This window comes from Lytechinus variegatus, chromosome 2 (genome assembly GCF_018143015.1).
Source record: "Lytechinus variegatus isolate NC3 chromosome 2, Lvar_3.0, whole genome shotgun sequence".
Taxonomy (NCBI): Eukaryota; Metazoa; Echinodermata; class Echinoidea; order Temnopleuroida; family Toxopneustidae; genus Lytechinus; species Lytechinus variegatus.
In genome coordinates, this window is record NC_054741.1 from 7152786 (window position 1) to 7177397 (window position 24612).

General features: G+C 34.1%; 1 protein-coding gene across 1 annotated transcript in view; it reads left to right on the forward strand.

Annotated features, from left to right (window-relative positions):
• Window positions 1-18963, forward strand: part of LOC121407189 (nose resistant to fluoxetine protein 6-like) — a 35294-nt gene extending 16331 nt beyond the window's left edge. Inside the window, exons 5-16 of the mRNA XM_041598143.1 lie at window positions 3372-3477; window positions 4814-5040; window positions 5656-5832; window positions 9914-10007; window positions 11872-11964; window positions 12623-12791; window positions 13110-13189; window positions 13955-14056; window positions 15185-15332; window positions 16399-16582; window positions 17197-17339; window positions 18809-18963. Of these exons, the coding sequence (XP_041454077.1) occupies window positions 3372-3477; window positions 4814-5040; window positions 5656-5832; window positions 9914-10007; window positions 11872-11964; window positions 12623-12791; window positions 13110-13189; window positions 13955-14056; window positions 15185-15332; window positions 16399-16582; window positions 17197-17339; window positions 18809-18928 (1643 nt within the window). The 3' untranslated portion in view covers window positions 18929-18963. The remainder of the gene's footprint in view (window positions 1-3371; window positions 3478-4813; window positions 5041-5655; window positions 5833-9913; window positions 10008-11871; window positions 11965-12622; window positions 12792-13109; window positions 13190-13954; window positions 14057-15184; window positions 15333-16398; window positions 16583-17196; window positions 17340-18808) is intronic.
• The last annotated feature ends 5649 nt before the right edge of the window (window positions 18964-24612 follow it).

The following is a 24612-nucleotide window of genomic DNA, read 5'->3' on the forward strand; positions in this document are numbered from 1 at the left end:
AATTCCTCTATTGATTGTCCTGGAGGGCGGTATGTTACACCAATGATCTTGTGTTTATGTTTGCATAGTATTTCTACAAATAAAGTTTCTATGGTTTTTTTAACACATGTCAGATCATTTCGCAATCTAAAACGTAGAGACTTATGAATATATAATGCAGTTCCGCCACCTCGTCCATAATCACGTGGATTGTTTATGAATTCATAATCAGGAATGTTGTAAAGATTAGTTGCTGAAGAACTGGTAAGCCATGTTTCAGTGAGGCCAATGATTTTGAATTTATGATTTATATTATCAAGAAACATGTCAAAATGATCAAAATTTTTTTGAATGCTTCTACAGTTGAGATGAACGATTGAGAAGCTACTCGATAAAGAATCTGCATCATATTGTTTATTAAAATCATATACAGAATAGTAAGTGTATTCGGAAGTTCCAGAACTATTCTCAATGAGCGACTGAAATAATTGACTGCTTTCCACATTGTGAACTGAGGAACTGTCATTATTATCTAGGAAGAGATTGCTCATGACATGATCGGAAATTGTGTTGAAAGGAAACACATTGCCGATGCAGTTGATACAGTCAAAACAAAAATTATCATGTTGGTAACACTCATCCAGCATTAAAAGATGTTGGATACTGGCTTAGTATAAATACATGGCTTTCATTGGACAGTATGTATGTGCAATTTGTAGAGAAAAGATAATAGTTGTTGTAAACAACAATATGTATGTAGTAAAATTCAAAAGTTGACATGGTACGCAAAACTACGCAGAGAAAAAGCAAAACAAACAAGACCTACTAACAATGCTTGATAACGATAAAAATAAGGAATTATAAAAATTAAAAAACAGGTTAAAAAGTTGGTGTGTATGATGTGTAATGTTAGGAGTAGTTTAGGTGTTTTTATATTTAATGTTTGTTTTATTTATACATAGTTCTAAATACTAAAAAAATATGAACAATAATCACAATGACACTGTCAACTGGCAGTGCAATATAAAAAGTTCACTGTCATATATATGTATGTTGTGTAATGAATATTTTGTTAATCAGTTTTAGTTATGTATCAATATGTAGTTCATACTTTTATGTTTATCAATTTTAATATTAATGTACTAATGTACATTTTATAAAGTTGTAAATTCAAGAAAAGTATGCATAATTGTAAAGTTTCGAATTACGGCATATATCCCCATCATGATAAATTAGAATTGAAAATACATGCGGCCAAATAACATAAAAACAATGAATTCTGTCGAACCAGAAATTAGCATGGAAGAGATGGGAATAAAGAAAAAAGAGAGAGAGTGAGTATGTGTGTGTCTGTCATAAATCCTGGTAGCTTTAAATGATTCAGTAAAAGGTGTACATTATTATTTTTAATTAACTGGCCACAAGAGGTGAAGCATACAACAATCCTTAAATACACTTATAATATCATGATATAAATTGATTGATGATATGATATAAATACACTTATAATATCATGATATAAATTAATTGATGATATGATATAAATACACTTATAATATCATGATATAAATTGATTGATGATATGATATAAATACACTTATAATATCGTGATATAAATTGATTGATGATATGATATAAATACACTTATAATGTCATGATATAAATTGATTGATGATATGATATAAATACACTTATAATATGATATAAATTGATTGATGATATGATATAAATACACTTATAATATCATGATATAAATTGATTGATAAATTAATACTGCTAGTACATGCATTTAGAAATAAAATTGTAAAAAAAATCTAACAGATTAACTAAAAATTCACATCTAAATGGTAGGATTTGTTTTCCATTCCCGTATTAACATGCTTCAAAATTTTATAATGCAATGTAGTTAATCACAGAAAACAAATAGCAAACAGTTTGCACCATGGTACATGTATGAGATTTCACTTGAGGTGAAAGAAAGTTGATTGGAGGATGTGCACACATTGTGTGCGGGAATGACTGATTGAATCCGATGACCAGGGTAATAATATATCTGTAAAGCGCTTAGAAACGTCGTTCCGATGGATTAAGCGCTATATAAAAGCGGATTATTATTATTATTTATTATTTTCACCGAATGCAAAATGTCATACCATCACTCAGAGAAATATTCGATGCCTCAAAAGAAATGAATACACCTCAAAAATACTGAGTGACGATCAAGAAAAAAATATTTGTATTTGGGTCCAACAAGAATAAAAAATGGTTAAGTTGTTTGTTTTTACTAAATTGTGCATGGGACTACAGCCTTCATACTAATGCAGAAAATTATGTCAGACAAAGTCAAATATACTTATATATTCCTCTTGTTTGCTTAATAGAATAGAGTTCAAAGTGTACAGTGTAAACCTTATTAAAGTCCATAATATTCTTGTTAATAGCCGTAAAGTTGTCTGTCTCTTAGGAGTTTAATGTCTGATGATATATAAATATACAGAGTATATCTTGGTTATTAAAGGCAAATTAAAACTTAAAAGTATAAAACAGTTTTAAATTGCTATTTCACTCAAATATGTCAGATATTTACATGTATATCTTCAAAGTTAAAACTTTCTTGCTCCTGTGAATTGATTTGACAGAAATTGTTATGTCTACATGTAAAAATTCTCAAACAATACAATTAACCAAAATGAAATTGTACAAGATATGTATATGATTCTCGAGCATGAACATGTACTGTGTACAGTCATGTAATTTTGAGAGGGACCAGATTGATTCTGCAGACATTAATATGATTTTGAACACAAGCTCACCGCAATATTGGTGCATTCACTACACTGTTCGTTCATTATTACCGTTCATGTCTCCAACTCTTATCTAGTCCAAGTAAAACTGTTACTGTGCTTCAGACCAAGTAAAACTATTACATTAAGTGGTTGTTTTCTCTCATTACTGATATCTCAGATGCTGTCATAGTGTCATGCGTTTTTCACTTTTTTTCTGTGTATATGAGGTTGCCACAAATGAAGAAGCTTCTATTCTTTTCTGGTTGTACATATATCTTAAGACAAAGAGAAAGATGTACACAAACCACCAAGGCATTGGTTTACAATATGATACATGCATACTACATAAACATAATTCATTTGTAAATTTCTATCTGAGATTATATTTGAAAAAGTAATGTTTAAATTAGTCCTCATTTCAAACAAATCTCTTTACACATATGTGTATATTTTGCACTTTCAACCTCTTTTGATATACAATTTCAATAGTTTGAATATTATTTTTTTCCTCTCTCTCAACCGCTTAGAGGCAATTTTGCGATTTTGCGGTATATAAAAATTGTTTATTATTATTATTATTATTTTATTTTTCCTGTCCTTTTACAGAAACATTGAACTTGACAAAGTATGTTCAGCCATTAAACGATGAATCCTTTGTTAGCTGTGCTTATGAGGACCATATACCTTTCACTGCGGGGTTCATAGGTACAATGTAAGTAAAGTTGTTTTGGGTTAATTTGTTGTTGTTATTGTTGATTTTCTTCTTTTTTTTGAAAACTGCATTACTTTGATATCATTACAACCTTTGGTATTCATCATCATCACAATTAACATCATGATCATCATTATTGTCATCAACAACATAATCCCTAGTTGACATCGTTTCATTAGCATCATTATCGTCGTCATCATCAGCAACAACAACATTGTCATCAACATTATCACCAATATCATCATTATCATCATCATCGTCATCATCATTTTCATTAACGTCATCATCATTGTCATTGTCATCATCATCATCAGCATTAACATTACCATCATCATCATTGCGATTATGGTGGGCGAACTGTTGCTGCTGATGATGGTGATGATGATGATGATGATGCTGACAATGATGATGATGATGACAATAATGATGGTGATGACGATGATGATGATGGTGATGTTGATGATGACAGTGATAATGATGATGACAATGATGATGATGGTGATGATGATGATGATGATGATGTAGGTGAAAATGTTAATGATGATGAGGAGGAGGAGGCAGCCTGTGAGGAATACCCTTTTTGCCATTCAATTCTTGCCAGGGTATTACTTTGAACCATCAAGATTCATAGATTATCAGAAATCACAAAAAAGTTTACCTATTTACATGACCTACCAGTAGCCACACATAACGAGTGAGCTGACTCAGTTAAATGTCCATTTACAGTGCCTATGACATGCACATTTACACAGCTGAATGATGCATGGTCGCAGGCATCATTGTCATGTCTTGAAAGAATTACAATTTTGGAATTCACTAACTTTTAGCATAAATATCATATGTTGTCAAATATAAAAGATTATCGCCCTATCTCTGATAATTCAATGTCTCAAATCAGTAATCAACATCTGGGTAACATTCAATTAGTGAAAAAGTAGTATTTTGTCGCTGATTGTTGGTAAGTTGATTGATTGAATCGATTGTTTGAGTTTTACTCCTAGCGTAATCATCATCATTTTTATCATCATCATAATCATCATCCTCCTCCTCAATACTTCATCATCATCATTATAATTAGCTTTTTTCATTATTTAACATCATCATAATTATCATTAACATTACCATCAGCAGAATCAGTAGCAACAGCTTGTCCATGATCATCATTTTCATCATCATCAGTCTTGCTGCTGATGATGATGATAATGATGATGAAGATGAAGATGATGAAGATGATCATCATGATGATGAAATGATTACCAATGTGCTGGTATACACGTACATTATATCCTGAACACCATGTACATTCTTTTTTTTATCGTCATTATCATTCACCCAGCACCCTGTTTAGTGCTATTTTCTTGCTGATGTTGCTTGGCACGGCCTACGACTGTTTCCTGCGGTATCGCAAGCAGAGTTCCTCCAAACTGGTCGTCTATACCAACAGCAATACAAACACTTCAGCCCAGAATGGTAGGGCAGGCGAGACGCTCATTGACGACGGGTCACCAGAGACTAAGGATGACGATGTACCACTCATACTTGTACAGCAACCACCAAAAAGGGGTAAGGATTTTTTTATTCAAGTACAAGTTTGCAAAATGTGGCAATACCGGTTTTCATTTTTTGGGGGGTCACATCTGCACAGCGGATGCAAGACTTTCCAGACCGAGTGCCCAGCTTAAGAAAGTATTGCAATTGCAACTTTGCCATTATGGCAGCTACCGTTGTAACATGGCTCAGCGGCCAATCAAAATCAAAGTTTTCATTGTAGTATCATCATTGGAAAGTTACAATTGTTGAAACTCTTTACAAAATGGGGGCCCACAGGTTGATTCACTAATCAATTGCCTTTTGCTTACTTTTCAGGTCATGAAAAAATTGGGGTCAGCAGACCTGTTAGAGTTAACGAAAAACTCATATCATGGATGTGTTCCCTCTATCGTCTATCTGTCTGTATTGCTCACACCATCTCTTCATGTCTGTCTCTCTTTCTCTCTGTTTGACCCTTCCTTGTTTTCCACTTTCCTTCTATTTTCTCCATCTGTCTTGCTAATACCCTATATGTATGTATGTCTATCTTTCTCTCTCTGTCCCCGTCTGCTCCCTTCTCGCCCCTTCTTTCTTTGTATATCTCTTCTTATCCATCTCACTTTCTTCTTGTCCTTCTCTCCGATGCAGCAATCTGGGAGCAGTTCCTTCTGAGCTTTGCCGTCAACCGAAACCTGGTCAAGCTGCTAAGCACCACTGCGGGCCAGGACAGGTCCATTGGCTGTTTAAATGGACTGCGTGTGCTGAGTATGGGTTGGGTCATCCTTGGACATGCCTTCTTTTTCCCCAGTCAGATGGGGATCATAGGTCAGTAAAGCAATCAAGCTCAGATTCCCCAGGTTTCCACGATAGACATAATGAATAGAAAATCATGGAACTCAGGAGGAACATGAAATTCACAGAATTTCAGGCCATAAATATTCAAGATACATGTAAACCCATTCAAATGGGGATTATGGATTAATGTATTTGTTGTGGTTTAGTTGAATAAACCAGTGCTATTCTGGTGACCAGTTGCTGAAAGTAAATGCGTTTTGGGTCGGTGCTTTGTTTTATGTCAACAGACAATGTACTGTACATCCTTTCAAAGTTGATGAGAGATACATGAGTTAATAGTTCACAAAATACAAACAGTGAACAAGAAATAGAAAGTTTTAAATTTCACCAAGAATAATACCAATGAATTACTTCTTCTTTAAAAGTATTTATAACACATCTAAATCATCAAATGAAAGTGACAGTCTTTGCATATGAGAATCATGCTCTATTTTTTCACCAAATCAGCTGAACGCAAACAAAAAATGTAAGATAAAAAGTAACAAAGATTTAAATTTGCATTCATAAAAAAATAAAGAAAATGCACTTTAAATGAAACGTGCTTCTGTACTTTAATTATGTGATGATGCCATCTAGCTTTCCATGCATGTTTATGATGATAATTTTCTACCTGAAGATATAAAATGAAGATAAATTGAAATTGAAAGTTCTTTTGTGACCACTCATGATGTGCGGAGCTCTCTATAAAATGTAAGGGTATTTTGAGCAATAGCGGTTGAATATTAAATCTTGATATGACAAGGGAAAGCCTCTGCATGAATCCAGACCTGCCACCCAGTACGTTTTAGGCATATTTAGTACATTTTTGCAACCAAAATACGGCAGTATGTTTTTTCTTTAAAAATATGTTTTTTGTAAAAAAAAAAAAATCTCTATTTGTCTCTATTTCATAAAACGTACACAAATATGGTTATTAGATCAATGTAATTTCAGGTAACTTTAATTTTTTTCAATTATTTTGTAAAAACCAGGGTGAGATATACACATGTTTGAATGTTTTTTTTTTTCATCTGCAAGAGCAGTGGGCATTTTAGCTTGCATGCAGCTTGAGCACCGTGATGAGCGAGTGCACCAAGCATTTTATTATGAAATGCACTTTTTTGGGGGAAAAATATGTTTTTTATCACATAATACAGTTTTTCATTCCCATAGGTTGGCAGGTCTGTGAATCTGATAAGAGAAGATATGCAATGACCAAAAACTTTACACCCACAATACAAAGACAGATATTATCATTAAAAAATCTGACTCAAAATAGTAGAAAAATATAAAAAGTTCAGGCTTTTTATTGTAACAGCCTCAAAATGCAGTCTTTCTCATCAAAATACCCTGAATCATGTGTAAAGTAAATGGGTGCACAGACATGTAGCACCATTTTTTGCTTTAATCCGTAAATGACTGGCCGAGGGTTCTTTTCCAAGAAAATCATATATTTCTCTTAAATTTTATTCTATGGCACACTTCCTCATTGTTTTTGTAAAATAAAATGAATTCAAGGTTAATATTCAGTTAAATGCGCAGATATGCCACCCCCTCCCCGCTTCATACAATCGGTTTGTAAATGTCATTGTCGATGGCTAAGGATATTTAGCACAATAGCAATTCTGTTTTTTTTTTTTTTTTAGAAAAGGATGAATATCTCACCATTTTCCATTTGGTTCAGGTGAAATACGTTCAAACTCTTGTAATTTAATTGCCTTTGTCTAAGTTTATAATGAGCTTCTCTTACTTTCGTCCTGTCAACATTTCTTGTTGGACATAGAGTATTAGATAAATGAACATAAAAACTATTACAATAGATTGCAGTGAAACTATTCTTTCTAATTTAAGTACATTAATTTCTAAAATTAGAATGAGTGGCTGGTCAATGCATTGATTTGTTTCGGTTTCTAATCTTTTGCTGTTTACCAAGTGTTGTGCAATGTGCAAATAGATTAATTCATAAGATCTTAGAGAAGGATCCTTAAAGTGAGGCTCTTATTTTGGGAAAGATGAAAGCAACGAATGTGAATATCCTGTTCCTGTCATTTATGAAAAAAACATTTTTGTAAATGTCTTCTGCAAAGGAATATTTCTCAGGTGCCATCACTTCCAAGCAATGACCCAAAACAACTCAAAATTTGGGGCAGAAAATTAGTGTGTGTACACATGTAGTCCCATACATACATATTGTGTACAGTATGGCCCTTAAATAGCAGACTTTAGTTAATTTCTTATCATTTTGATGATTCTCAAATCTTTAATACAGCATACTTGTACATTTATCCTTTAATGCAGTATAGCCATCGTATTCCAATCATATTGATGGAGTTTCTTTCATGATTTGTTCTCATGTGTAGAGCGTCGTAAAATAAGCCAAGTGATCTAGCGTTGGCCTGATTTCTTCAAATCTGATTCCATGTCTGATCAATCAACTAAATCAGCCTCATAATCACTCTGTATTTACGGGACCCTGAATCTTAATTTCATCTTTAAACCTACGTTGTGTTTTAGATTCAAGTAGGAGATATCAGGTGACATCCTTTTGTCAAACCTTGAGAGGTTGTAGTTTGATCTTTTGATTTTGGTGTAATTTACCATTAGCCATTTGGTTGAGAAAATATGAAAATCCATATGTTATTGTTCGAAATACACTTCAGAAAGGAAATACTCTGAAAATTTGTTTTGCCCAATTGATCATGGGCCCGGCAGCTGCTGTCGATGAGGCTTTTTCCCTTGAATTGTTGAATGCCAAACAGGGTACATGTAGCAGCAACTATATGCATGTACATGTAATAACTATAGTAATTTGGTTGACTTGATTAGGGAAAGATATCATGACAGCATTTAAAAATATTTTTTTTTTGTGAACAGGTGTTTTTTTATTGAGAATGTTTAACATTGAAGAGTCAAAAACATTTCCTTATTTGTCAAAAAAACATTGATATGCTATGAAATGATAATATTTATGACTGACATTGTTTGCAATGTGTAGATCAAATACACTCCAAAAATGAGGAATGTCTTAAAGTCAAAGATTTTGATTAATAAATATGCATCATTTCAGTTGAAGAATGTACAGTGTAATTAAAAATGTCAAAAAATAGGTTATCGAAGAATGAAAATTCACAGGTAGAAATAAACACTATTGAAACTACGATAAGAAGGTATTCTTGTGTACAGGTATTCTTAATCCTTAATTACAGCTACTGTGTTTATTCCCAGTATTTGTTTTGCCTGGTCCAGTTTACAGTGAAGGATACTCTCTGTACATGTTTGCTAATGACCATCGCTCAGGGGGTGTATCAGTGAGCTGTTTGTAAACATACTACACTTAATACAAACAATCGGCATTTCAAATTGAAAATGGTCTACCTGTCATCAAAATATAAGGTTTCTCATTCATCAAAAATGTGAGATACAGGGCCATTTTTTCCTTCAACATCTCGCACAATTTGCAAACCTCATGTTTGAATTAAGGTCCAACATCAAACCGCACTTTCTCACATTTTGTGTATCTCACCATGAGAATTAAACTGGTGGTCAAAGTTGTGTCATTGGTAGTCAACCAGTTAAAACAAGTGTAGATTACTGGTATTCTAAAACTCCAGCTTTGCTTTGATTTTGAAACTAGTAAACTTTAAAATTCATTCAGCTGACAGCTGACTTATTGCAGGGTTAGAGTTTGGTGGTCAGCTTTGTATTATTGATATGATTACGTGTATGCACACATAGTCCACAGTATTCTTTCTAGATTTTCAATTGAATTGGATTCCATTAAACAAAATTATGTGATTATTTTTACATCAGATACAAACATTAATTGACTATAATGTTAGAACTTTTAAAATGTTTTGTATGAGAGAAAAAAAATCAATCATATAATGCTCTTCTTTTGTGATGCTTACTCATGTTCAAAGGGAATTTTGAAAGAACATTGGTGTTCTCACAAGAACACCCTACGTACAGGCAGAACAAGTATCCTTTATTTTCAATATATGAAAATAATGAATCTGTACCAAGAGTATCTTCTTGTATTAAGTCATTTACCCCTTCACTGTTCATTGTACAGGTAACATACCAATTGCAGCAGAGTGGTTCCAACAGTTTGCCTTTCAGTTTGTCGGAAACGCATTCTTTTCAGTAGACAGCTTCTTCTTCATGAGGTAACTTTTTTTTCTTAATTCATCAAGAAATCATGTTCACTTTTGAGAATATCTTATTGTTGTAATTAATTTGAAGTGAGATGGAATCAATTTTGGCTTGTCTTTTGAGTTTTAAAGTTGATTTAACTTTTGGATCACCTGCCTGAATAATGTATTGTGATAGATTCAAACAAGTCCCAATATGGTTATCCATCAACATCATCAATAAGGAGGCTTACACATTAAATTGTTTAGTTTAGGCAGAGTCAACCTGTTAATGCCATTTAAAAGATCGGTTTGACGATATGGAGAATTAAAAAAAAAAAACTCACAAAAGTTACTGAAATTTCACATTCTACATCTTTACTTTCATAAACTGGCCAATTTGTTTTCCATATTTCCTTGAAATTGTTTTGATCAAGAAAATGAAGAATATTCACTTCTTTCTTGACTCTGAATGATCGTTCTATGAAGTTACACTTGGTCAACACTATGGAAGTCCACATTTGGGACTACAATGATGGCATTGTGGTCTCACTTTTTCATAGTGTTGACTGAGTGTAACGTCATCTGAAAACAATCAAAGATGAAAAATTGTTTCAGTTGATGTTACATTGTTGAAATATAACGATAGTTATGCTGCTGCTGATGATGGACACCCAACAGCATTCAGTAACTTGCGCATGTCTACATGGGGTTGTGTATAAAAGAAGAAGAGGGCAGCGAAAGTATGAAATTCCACGTCCATATTTGTAAAGATAAATTCATTTTTTTATTTTGCTAGCATATTTTGAAGAATAAAAAGTTCTAAAATGACAAAATTGCCCTCTTTTTCACTCCTCTGTAATTCACTCCCATATGTTTTACACACAATCCAAAATGACAATATGCAAATGTATAGGGGAAAGCGGGGTAAGTTGAGCATAGGGGCAAGTTGAGCCACCAGCCCCAGGCCAATAATGAGTGAGTCGGACATTGTGGTGGTGTCATGTATTGATGACCCATAGCATAACCCCTAACCCCACCACATTGTTTCCAACTTTGAAACAATAAGTAGTTTTTTAGAGGGAAAAATATGAATTTCAGCCAAAAAAGTAAAAAAGAGTGTGAAATAGATAAGTGCTTTATAAACACACTCGTCTTTAAATATATTAAAGACATGATAACAACATTATTAGTCCAGGTATGGATCTTCATTCTTGTCATAGTCTTTTATATGATGGATGCATAATAAATGTGTGGATACAAAATTATCGCACTAAGTTCAGACTGGGGTAAGTTGAGCCAAACAGCATGGGGCAAGTTGAGCCATGGTAATTCCTATGGTAATGTATCTTAAAAAACAAACAAACCATAAAAATCGATTGAAATGTAGGCTGAAAGGAGCAAATTTACATGACTGCTCTTTTCCTTTTACAGGATGTTAGTATTTATAGAGAATTAGCAAGTGAAAAGTCTTTAAACAAAAAATTGACATGCTGGTTCTCCCCCATACATTTCGTACATAGTTTTTGTGGCTCAACTTACCCCAGAAGGTGGCTCAAACTTACCCCATATATGGGGCAAGTTGAGCCATTTGACATCGTTTTTTTCAAAGGTCACGATGACTTTCAGTTTGGGGATATAAAGTTATATATAGGTGGAAAATATTTCAGAAGAATTAAATTTCAAGGCAAGGTACTTATTTCGACAAGATTATTAATCATATCAATTCTAACATGCAAAAAGCAAAAACTGTCACAACTTACCCCGCCTTCCCCTACATGTACATACCCAACACTGCCAGGCACTCTTCCCAAGAGTGTCATTATGCGTTCTTACGCATTCAGCAGTCTATTGGTACAAGAATTACATGTTGTTTTTTTATATTGTTTGCTTTCTATAGTGGTCTTCTTCTGACCTATATCACTCTCAAGAAGATGTCTAAGACCAATGGGAAGATTCCCTGGGGGTTGTTCTATTTCCATAGATACTGGCGGTAAGTAATATGATAGAAGTGGTGCACACTTAAAGGCATCTCTAATACCATGTCTATACATTATTTGCGTTTTAAGAGTAGAAAAAGGGTGAATGTATTTATTTATCCAATGGGGTAATCTACATGAAGGTTGACACCAAATGTGATGGCGATAATCATGAGCATGGAAATGATATTGTTTGTTGTGGTTGTTAAGTGGTGGTTTTGAAATTAATGATGGCTATTATTATGATGATGGTGATGATGTTGATGATAATAATAGTGATGATGAATATAATGGTGGCGATGATGATGATGGTGACAGTGATGGTGATGATGATGGTGACAGTGATGATGATGATGATGGTGACAGTGATGATGATGGTGATGCTGCTGCTGATATGATAATGGTATCTTCATCATCACCATCATCATCATTAAAAAAGATCTTGATAGTCATGACTTGAAAATGGGTGAAAATGATTACAGGATGATGATGTTATTAAGGAAGGCTCTGCTACTGGTTAAGTCATGATGAAAATGATGAAGACAATCTAACTCTACTATGTCTTAGTATATATTCTCCTTCCCCTCCCTTACTTCCTTTCATCTTTTCAGCCAAACATGATCATCATCATTGCTGTTTATATTATTCTCTATTTTTAATATACCAATGTAGCCTGACCCCAGCTATTCTGGTCACCACACTGATCTGGATGTACATCAAGCCTTGGGTGGGTGATGGTCCCCTCTGGAGGTCATTTCAGAACACTGAGACCTGTTCCAAGTACTGGTGGACAAACATCCTTTACATCAACAACTTCTACCCACAACAATTTGCTCAAGAGGTACAGCAATGGGTGATTTCAGATTCAGTGTTGGTGTTGGAAGCACTATTTAGGTTGTCTTTCGTAGTCACACTTTGTAAATTATCCCAAAGGATTCATGTGATTACCATGTTTGAGCAATCATTCATCTTATGCAACTTTGTCGATGGACATATCTTTCTATATTGCAAAAAACATGAGGAAATATAGATGGTTTTACTACCAATCCTTTTACCCATGTTGAAATAAAATTCTGAACCATGAAATGATCAATCATCAACAGATAATTTTTTTAAAGTTATGCTATGTATGTATATATATATTTTTTTGTCCATGCAGTGCATAGGATGGGTATGGTATCTTGCAAATGATATGCAGTTTTTCGTCATTAGTCCTCTTATCCTGATTCCTCTGTTCTAGTGAGTATTCAGTGAATGATTTTCACTTTAAATTTCTTCTTCTGTAGCTTAATATTTGAGCATAAGATGGTTTTCCTCCCTTAATCAATTGAGATGCTTGGGTGGTATTTTGAATTGTATACATTCATTGTCAAAAAGACTGAGAATAACAACCACTTTGAGGCCTGTATTTCCTTATTGAGATCTATATATAAAAACTTTCACAGGAAACCAAGTAACAATGGAAATAGAACTACCAAGAAAGCTTAAATGTATCGGTCTTTAACATTCAAGTCCCAGAGCATGGTACTGCAGATTGCTTTTTTTGCAACTTCTGCAATTTTGCAGTGCTTCCACAGTTTGAAGAAATTCCTCTGGCATTGGGCAGTATTTGTTGGTCACCGATGGACTACCCAGATCAACTAAACTTAAGATTTAGTCACGATAGAAAATTCTCAGCTTGTTTTTCTTGGATGCAATGCATCATTACTGCTTTTATCATTCCTGCCCCTTTTCATCAATTTAGATATATTTAACTGGAATGTAACCATATCTGTTTAAATTTGCCTGCGCCATAATGAGGCTGCGATGAATGCAAGGTATGCACCCCAGGGAGTGGATATTGCGCACTTTTGTGCGGGATTAAAATGAATCCAATGACCGGGGTAATAATATGCTGTAACACGCTTTGAGCCGTTCTGGGAAGAGCACTTTATGAAAATTGGCTATTATTATTATTATATCTGTTGATAAAGATGAGTGTTTCAATGTGTTTTTATCTTTCAGCATGCCCTGGTTAGGGCTCACTATTATAGGTGTTCTTCTGGCCTGTAGTTTTGCAGCAACTGGTGCCTTGGTTTGGATAAACAAATTAGGAGCAAATGGCATGTGAGTGAGGTCTTTACATTCCTCTGGGGAGTATCATTTTTGATTAGCCACCCCAAACCAACAATAAATTCCCCAAAGATGAACCTTGATATTTTCCTTTAGCTTGAAAAGGCACATCCTAGTCTTTAAAATAATTGATACCTTGTCCACAATATATCGCATTTTGAAGAAGTCCCAGGATAGCTTTATAAAATAAATAGAAAATAAAGGTTCACTCAAATGCAAGATGTGCACAAGATGCATTCTCAGTGAAATTTCCTAGCAATCTGCAAAAAAATTGGTATCGGAGTAACTCTTGTATCTTGTCTTTTATTCATCTTTACAACTCTGCACTTTGACAGTATGAGCAAGAAGACTTACTCATTCAGATAAGCAGATTTTCTCATTCTTGAATTTGAAGAACAAACAGCTAGTTTGGCAATTTACAAATCCTTTGTAATGACTTAGTGTTGGTTTAGGGATGGTTGATCACATTTGTTACTATTTTCTTATTTTGAACTTTTCATTGTAATTGTAAGGTAAAAGGCCACCACACACCTTATGGGTGGTGTACAATTTGATTTGAGAGCAAACCCTTGTTCACATATTTCCTGAAAATATTAACATATAGAATTTTCTTATTTGAGGAGCAGAATAAGCCTTATGATTGTTGAAAATGACATTGTATGTCCAATCTAAATTTGTGTTCACTTGTGTGGACAGTGTGATCACTATCATATCATTAAGATCAGATGATAAATTTGTTTTTATATTTGTAAGGTGGATCTATTAATATGACAATATAGAACTTTGGACAGTAGAATGTCCACACTCCGATGTTTAGTGATCTTTATAATTATCCAAACTTAATATAGTTTGTTTTGCCTGTCTAATTTGCATTAATTATTTCAATAGATATTTAGTTTCAAGTTGTGTTTTTCTCAACATTTCTTTCTCTCACTCTCTCACTCTTTCCTTCCTTTTCTATTCTCTTTTCATAACTCTTTCATTTCTTTGTGTCTCATGTCTCTTCACTTTATTTTCCACCCCTTCTTTTTCTCTCCCTGTCCCCTCCACTCTCTTTCTCTGTCCCTTTATCTGATATACTCTCCTTCTTTCTCTCCTCTCATATTCTTTCTCTCTCTGTAGTCATTTACCAGATGTAGAACCAACCGGAGCAGATTTTAGTTCCATTATCTATGGCAAGCCATACTGTCGTATTCCACCCTACCTTGTTGGAATGGTTCTTGGTTACCTCATGTATAAACAAGGAGACAGGAAGATTCGCCTGAACCCTGTAAGTTCTCAGGCAGAGCCACCATATTAGGTGCTTTCTGAAACGATGGTGTTCTAGGTATCGGTATCACTATCTCCAACCTTACCCTCATAAAATCATGCCTACATGTACCTTCTCTATCCTCCTCGTCCTCCTTGTTATTATCATCTTGATCATCATTATATTCGTCACTATGTCATTATTATCACCACCATCATCACCATCATCATTATCCCCACCATCATCATCATCATCCTCACCACCATCATCACCACCATCATCATCACCATCATCACCACCATCATCATCACCATCATCATCACCATCATCACCATCATCATCACCATCATCACCATCATCATCACCATCATCATCATCACCATCATCATCATCCCCACCATCATCACCATCCCCACCATCATCCCCACCATCATCACCATCATCATCACCACCATCATCATCACCACCATCATCACCACCATCACCACCATCATCATCACCATCATCATCACCATCATCATCATCACCATCATCATCACCATCATCATCATCACCATCATCATCATCACCATCATCACCATCATCACCATCATCATCATCCCCACCATCATCATCATCATCATCACCACCATCATCATCACCACCATCATCACCACCATCATTATCACCATCATCATCACCATCATCATCACCACCATCATCATCATCACCATCATCATCATAAATACTCTCCAAGTAGTTCATTAGTCCGCTATAAAATGCTTTGTGCTTTGATACACATTACTGTGATGAATTACATGCATTGGTGTAAACTCAGCATAGTATATATTAATAAATTGTAACAACTGTATGTTGTATACATTCAAGGGCCTAAATGAAACCAAGGTCATTGAAGACCATGGAGTTCTTGTTGACTGACCTTGATGCCCCTCTTGTTGGCCTTGGAGATATGTTGTGCCCTTTTTTGTTCCCCCCCATTTCATTTGTGCTGTAATGTAGAAATCTCCCCTAATGGGAGTGAGGCTATGCCCTTGATATATTAAAATTGAAGGCCTGTTGAATATTGTTCGTTTTTGTTTCTTTCAAGGCCTTGGCATCATTAGGTTGGGCTGTTGCAGTAGCTGTCGGGATGTCCTGTGTCTACGGTTTATTAGGAGGTTACAAAGGTCACTTGACCTTGGCAGGTTCTATGGTTTATGAGATGCTTAGTCGGTTTGCTTGGGGCGTCTTCCTTGCCTGGGTGGTTTTTGCATGTAGAGAGGGCTATGGAGGTGAGCAAAGTCATTTATATCTTCCATTTTCCATCTTTCATATCATAGTTGAGTTGTTTTTTGTTTTTTTTAAAGAGTGGTAGCACAAAATGCTCCCTAGAGAGTAGAGATGGTGCACTTCAGGAGTGGACAGCGACAAAGTCTATTGATCAGGATGATAATGATTATTTGTTGATCTGCTTAGAAGTAGTAGTAGTAGTAGCAGCAGCAGAATTAGAAGTAGGAGTAGGAGTAGGAGTAGTAGTTGTTGCAAGTTAGGAGGGGGAAAAGTATTCAAGTCAAAAATTCTGATCATACCTGGTCTAAAAGTTGTGGTTTAACTATGGAAAGCCAAATGTGATGCAACTCTCCAATCAATTTGTCGGTGCATTCATTCATGATGTCTGAGAATAATAATGTCTAGAATAGTTTGTCACCATAAAGCATGGGGTCAAGAAAAACATACAACGTACACAAATTTTGACATTTTTTGCTTCCTAAAAGTTGAGTAGAGTTGGCCATGGCCCTAGTTATAATGGTGTTCAAGGTATGGGAGACTGGGTTTTTTCAAAGATAATGTTATGTTACTTCTAAAAAATTAAGATCAATTCATGCCTATTTTGTTTGATATACAGGTTGGGTGAATGACATCTTATCATGGAGTTTCTGGTTACCATTGAGTAGAATGACATACTCTGCCTACCTCCTGCACCCGATCATTATCTTCATATTCCTTGGAAACACCAAGAATACCATGATGGCATCCCTTTGGCTTCAAGTAAGGATTCTCCTTTTGTCTTTTTAATCACCATTTTCCTTTGGGGATTTCATATTTTGGAAGGGAGACAGTAAATTATTGTAGGCCTTAGTTTTTTTTTTCTGGGTTGGGTGTATTAAAAAGACAACCATGTCAGAATATTTTTTTTTTCTGGGTTGGGTGTATTAAAAAGACAACCATGTCAGAATTTCTCCTGAATACACCAATAGCAAAGTGATTCAGACTATGTGAATAAAAGCATTCCTGCTTTAGATTGTTTAATGAAGTATTGTCACAGTGATTTTTGGTATTTGTGACACCCATCCCAAAACCAACGATAAGTCACCCAAAATGAATTTGAAATTGTTAAGAGCTTAATAAAGCACATCCTGAGCTTTAAAACGATATACAACTTGTCAAAATTAATCAACAATAACCCACATAACAGAGCTTCAAAGAATAAGGAGAAAACATGGTATTAATTTTTTAAGGTTTCCATGGCAAAGGAGAAAAGTGAAGTGGTTTCACAGTACACCATGTATCTTTCGTGGGCATATGTTGGTCAAAAGGAGCATCCTAATACATTCTCCTGAAGATGACAAGAACACACTTGACGAAGCATTGAGTTTGGGGGGGGGGGGTCCTTTTCAGGACCAACATATGCCCATGAAAGATACAATTACATGGTGAACCGTGAGAAAAGAGGGTTTGAAGTTTGACTTGTGCACACTGTGCAATGTCTGTAAAACCTCCAAGCAGTCCTCGAAAGAGTGTGCCAAACAAACTCTTGCATCTTGACCTTTATTCAACTTTATTTCTTTGGGAGTTGACAGTATGAAAAAGAACTAGAATCATCCTTTCAAATAAGCTAATTTTCTCATTTTGACATTTTGGAAACCATATTATTTGTCTATTGTTGGCTGCGGGGTGGCTGGTCACATTTGTTCTGAGTCAATCAGATTTCAGTAACTTATTAAAGTTGTTAGTGAAAATCACTTTTTGTTTCATGTGATGGTCCCCCCCTCCCCCTTGCTCCTGATATTCTTGTAAAGGGTGAAAGCAATTCGAATTCAATCATCATAGCAGTAAAAGCCAGCAAAACTCACTCAAAGTCATAATTTGTTTGTGCAAAGGGAAATTTGGTACCACCACTTTTCATAGTTCTAACTCAGTCATTCGTGCATTATGAATGTTGAGATGAGTCTCGAATGAAAGAAGAGAAGTATGTCTTTCCATTCATGTACATTTTATGAAGCATTTGTATGATCATGATAGGAAAAATTTACACTGAATCACGGTTTTCTTTTTCTGGGACATACTGTATATATACATTCATCATTTAGTACAAGAAACAATCACCAGTCATGTATAAAGTCATTTGTAACTTTCAAATAGCTTCCATGAAGCCACCACTGAACCAATATATCAATATACCATGAATTACCATTTGTTATTTATTTCTAATTTTCCTTCCTGTATCTCTTCAACAGCCAACATATTTTGTAGGATACTTTGTGATGTCGTATGGAGCGGCAATGGTGATGGCTATGTTCATTGAATTCCCGTTTGCAAACCTGGAGAAGATATTCCTTCCGTCAAGGCAAGGATAGGACTTAATTGCCATTTCTACATCAGAGAGTATATATTTTTACTTTTTTTTCCTAGAAGCCTGTCTCATACTGACCAATACATCATCTGTGGTAGCATACAAATAACATTTAAATAGTGGGCATTTAAAAATGAAATCAAGCATGTATACCTTCAAAATAAATAAAGAAACAACAACAACAAAAGTGGATTATGGTATCAGTAATGTGAAAGACTGTTTGAAGAGCTCAGGAAATTCTATTCTGAAAATTGTTTTTATTTGAACCAAAATAATTGATTCTACCTTACATATGATTGTTGATCGGACGATCTTCAGAAAGTGACCCATTCAATGGGTGGTAGATTGTTCAAGATATACCCCACTCTATAATTTTTGACTGAGGTTTTCCTTGTACGTTCACACAATTCTTCGCACCCCCTATATTTCGAACTTCTGTACATATAGATATTAATTTTAAAAAAAATTATAGTTCATTTTACTTACCGGTATACAGTGCTTAATACATGATGTTTCTATAAATCTATTTGAAAATATTGGAAAAAATACACATACATATAGTAACCAGCCTACTAAAAGTCAGCAAAAAGGAAAATAGTGAAATGCATTGACTTTAATAACAGCAGGAATATTCATATTTTAGTCTTAGTTTTTATAAAGATTTTTAGATTCTATATACAATTCATCATGATCTAAATTTTGTGTTTGTACTGGTTCATTTTACTGCTAAAAGTAATATATTTTCAAGACATTTAATGAATTCAAATTTAGCTTACAAGAAAGATTCAGTTCTGATAAAGGTAGACATAATTTAAAGTTTTCACTTTTTTTCTAATTTACTAATATAATTCATAAGGATAGTTCCTAGAATGCTCTTATATTGTAAATAAAATGATTTTATATATGTTCGCTAATGAACATATGTTTTTATTTGTGATGTTTATAGTTTGTCTTATTGGTGAGTGTGAGTATAATTGATATAGGTCACATTCGCAAAAACTGAAAAATCAACTCAAGGCATTTAAATTAGTTACTATGAATATTTGTAATTATGTTAATGGTGTATATTTAAAATGAGTCTTGTTTATTTTGTAAGCAATATATTCCCACGTCATCAGAATGAAACCTATTCAATTTAACACCTGATGACATGGATTTTTAACCTCATATTCTTTATTCTTATTGCCATTTCTCATTATTGAATCTAACCAAAAGTTCCCAGAGGTAGCGCATGGCATGAAATTGCCATTCACTTTGTGCACTGAACGAGAAAATTTCTTGTTCAGCGATGTGTGACCCAATAATTTTCCAGCTAGGCACTAGTCTAGTCGCATCCACTTTTGCACCACGTTCTCAATCTCTTCTGGCATAATAATCATTGTTAAACTTGCTCCGTGTGTTATCCCTCTTACTCTCAAGCTACCAGAAGTTACTGGGTCACACAGGTAAACAGTATGAGCTACATCGGGATAGTGAGAGTTGGTCATCTTTGTTTTCCCACATCATTTATAACACTGTAATTGCTATCAATTAAGGCCATCGCACACCTTACGACTGGTCCATGATCCAATTTTGGAACATATTGCATTTTGCTCATGTTCTGAAAATATTAATGATCTCTTTATTTGAGGTTCCAATCAACTGAAACAATACTAATGTAACAATTTTGGATGATGGCAACCCTTTATTTATGGACTAAAGGCCAATTTCATATTCCAGCCAATCGTACGATTGCTATTACGACTAGATATTCATTTTTTTTGTAATAATAAGGATGACAGCATAGTCACAGATTTGAACATAGGTATTCGTTCAGCACTTTAGAACATAACACATTAAGGTATTCTATGTCTCAATATTGTCATTAAATTTTAGTACGTTTTATTCCAAATTGGGTCGTAGACCAATCGTAAGGAGTGCTGTGGCCTTAACAGTACAATGCTGGTTTGTTGCACCTTCACTTGCTATTCAGCAATCGATTGCAAATTGGTAAGGGATATTGTTTTTCATAATTGGGCAACATTCCCACATTCAGTCAGAGAAGTTCAACAATTGCCAAAATCAGGAGAAAAAAAGGGTATGGTCTTCACCAGCCTGGTACATGTAAAGAGTATATTTCACACTTTCATGAGAATGAAATATCTAAGGCATTATTTAGGGTGGGTAAAACATGGATAATACTTGTTCATGTTACATGTATTTTGAGATCGAAGGAGGATTTTGTGTTTGAAGTGAATATTTTAAAGTCAACGTGCAAGCAAGGTGTCTATACCTTGTGATGTGTCACAATGCTGGTGTGGAGCTAAACCTTCTGGCTGGTATGCAGTCCTTTCCTACAGTCTCGCGTAATCTTGTTGACAGAATACCAGGTCACACGTATGATTAGGTTTCAGCAAACCTTTACTACTCTAACATCAATTACAACAGATTACAAACAAAATATAAATATATGAAGATATTTGAAGGAAATGTATGAGATTTTACAATTCAACAATTAACAATGATGCCTAACTTTTTCTTCTTTGATTATTGGTTTCTTGCTTGAGTGTCTTGACAACTACTTTTTGGTCTAGCGTCATCCCATGTCTCTTTATAGACCTACACCATCTTTCATCTCAGTTACAGATCTTAAATACTAAACACCCTGTCAAATTATATATAACCCATTTCTAGTGATTTGTTCAACCCAAACATTTATAGATATATCATGATCAAAACTTGTATGGTTCAACATTTTATTAAGGATGAGGGATATTCCTTTCCAGATGTATATTTCCTCATAGCGATCGCTATTTTATAGTTGATGGTGGTGCATCAATCAATCTTGGATACGATAATTAACATTCATGACATAATTAAACATGAATATTGAACATAGTAACATAGAATACTGTATCACAACAATATTTAGCACATTAAAACACAGAATATCATATCCACAACATCACACAATCACAATGTATAACTGTTACATAACTGGAGTTTATGTATTTAAAACAATTTCAATTTGCTATACTATCCTAAGACCTAGACAATCAGGTTGTCCACACAAGGTGGGTGTTTCATAAAGCTGTTTGTAAGTTAATAGCGACTTTAAGAACAATTGGTCATCCTTTCTTGTGCGCTAAATGATCACCAATGAACGTTTAATGGTTAATAACATTTACCACAAGAAGTAATCACCAGTCCTTTAAGTCACTCTTAAGAATATAGCTTTATGAAATGGCCCCCTGTGTTGTATTCACTTACTGCTGAATATAGAATTCTGATGAACTATGAATACTTTTACGCAGTATCTGTCTCTGTTGCAATTTTTATCTAGATTTATAATAATTTTACCCCATACATCTAATGGTCAATAATTTTTTAATGAATTTTGAAGCATTTGTCTCTCTAAATATCATTGGCTCATGCCTGGTCAATCACTTTGCCCATTGGATCTGATTGGTTAAGAATTCTTTGCTTCCCGTACCAACTGGAGTAGGTACCATAACTGTTCATTCTGGGAACAATCTGACCAGACTGACTGTGTTAATGTTTATAGTTTACCTCATTCATGGTGGTTCTTCAACCTTTTATGGTCACTCTATACACAAAATGAATATAGTCATCTTTTTACATAATGACAGTGCATAGACTGAAGGTTGTTGGACCAAGTGGGTAAAGGATATATATATACATATATAAGAAATGAGACGAAATGCTACATCTGGCCATATGGCAATTACATAAAATGCTGACTAACTGATTGCACACATGATGATGGATCATGTCTGATCAAATTGAATAAAAAAGGATATTTATATTTTAAGAATCATGATCTAAGAATTATGTTGTGCAAGATTGATTACAGCAACAATAAAGGAAATTATTAATACCTTCTCACACTACACTGTGCTTTCTCTATTGATCAATGCCTATCATCATTTTAGATAGAAATTACATATAATTATTGATGTATACATTTTAATACAGCTGTGCACATTCTTTTCATTCGCAATTAGTATATATATCACATTTCATATGTAATTTTATATTTTTAAAATTTTTAGTGTTTATTTTTTGTGAAAGATCATAAGAATTCTTAAAGAAGACATGGAATGTCATCTGTTTAAACAAGGGGTAAATATATAGAGGCACAGGTGAATCGGGTCTCTTACATGTATGTCCAAATCAACAAGTAATACAAGCTTTTACTATTATTTTTAGTCACTCAGCCGCTTTTTAAATGACAATTTTCTGCAATTTGTTATTGAAATGTAAGCATAATGTATAAAACAAATATTTTCTATTAAGTTGTTATGGAGTAGCATTATGTGGTTGACTTCTTTATCCCCCCCCCCTTCCCCTGCCAATCTGCAAATACACCTTAATCGATACTTGATAAACAGTGGGTCTTGAAGTCTAGCAAATTTGAAATCAATCTTGTGCCATCGATGTCGAGAACTTGAGAATAAGTACTGTTGCAAATTCTAACAAAGAATTTGAGGCTGTGATTGTTATCATGACTAACTATCATGGATATCTCCCCCCCCCCCAATTTCCCTTGAATTAAGACACACATTAATGCTGCAAGTTCTTCAAAAAATTATATCATTCAAACATTCATATTTTGTATTGTCATCTTGTGTGGTAAAATGTTTTTGTTGTTTTTCTTTTACACAAGATTTTAGACCAAATCACTTCTAGTATCTTGAGTTTCAATACCTATTCAAAATGTTATATATATTTGATAGATTATAATTTCATTTGAAATAAAAGTATTAATGAGAATGATTTCAATGCAAATATATATAAGATCTTCTTTCTCTGATAAACTTTAAGCAACTGATTTTTAAGTCATTGTTCTTCAAATTGTACAATAAAATCGTATATATGCACAATCATATATGTAAATCAACCATCTGTTATTATGCAATGTCTTATAATCCCATAAAAATTTGTTGGTGCTACATGTATTATATTTAATTCATGCAGGGGAAGCATAAAGGAAAGATTTGATAGAGAGAGGGAGAAAGAGAAGAGATAGGAAGAGAGCATTAGAGTATTAAAGGACAAGTCCACCCCAACAAAAACTTGATTTAAATAAAAAGAGAAAAATTCAACAAGCATAACACTGAAAATTTCATCAAAATCGGATGTAAAATAAGCAAGTTATGGCATTTTAAAGTTTTGCTTATTTTCAACAAAATAGTTATATGAACGAGCCAGTTACATCCAAATGAGAGAGTTGATGACATCACTCACTATTTCTTTTGTAATTTATTATATGAAATATGAAATATTTTTATTTTCTCGTCATTGTCATGTGAAATGAAGTTTCATTCCTCCCTGAACACATGGAATTCCATTATTTTAACATTTTGTGCTTCATGCAAGGAGGTCCTAATCGTCAAATTCGTAAAAATTGAAATATTGTATAATTCAAACAATAAGAAACAAAAGAAATAGTGAGTGACATCATCGACCCTCTCATTTTGATGTAACTGGCTCGTTCATATAACTATTTTGTTGAAAATAAGCGAAACTTTGAAATGTCATAACTTTCTTATTTTACATCCGATTTTGATGAAATTTTCAGCATTGTGCTTGTCTGATTTTTCTCTATTGATTCAAATCAACATTTTTCTGGGGTGGGCTTGACCTTTAAAAGAAAGACTGTACAGGGGAATAGGCAACAAAGTAAAA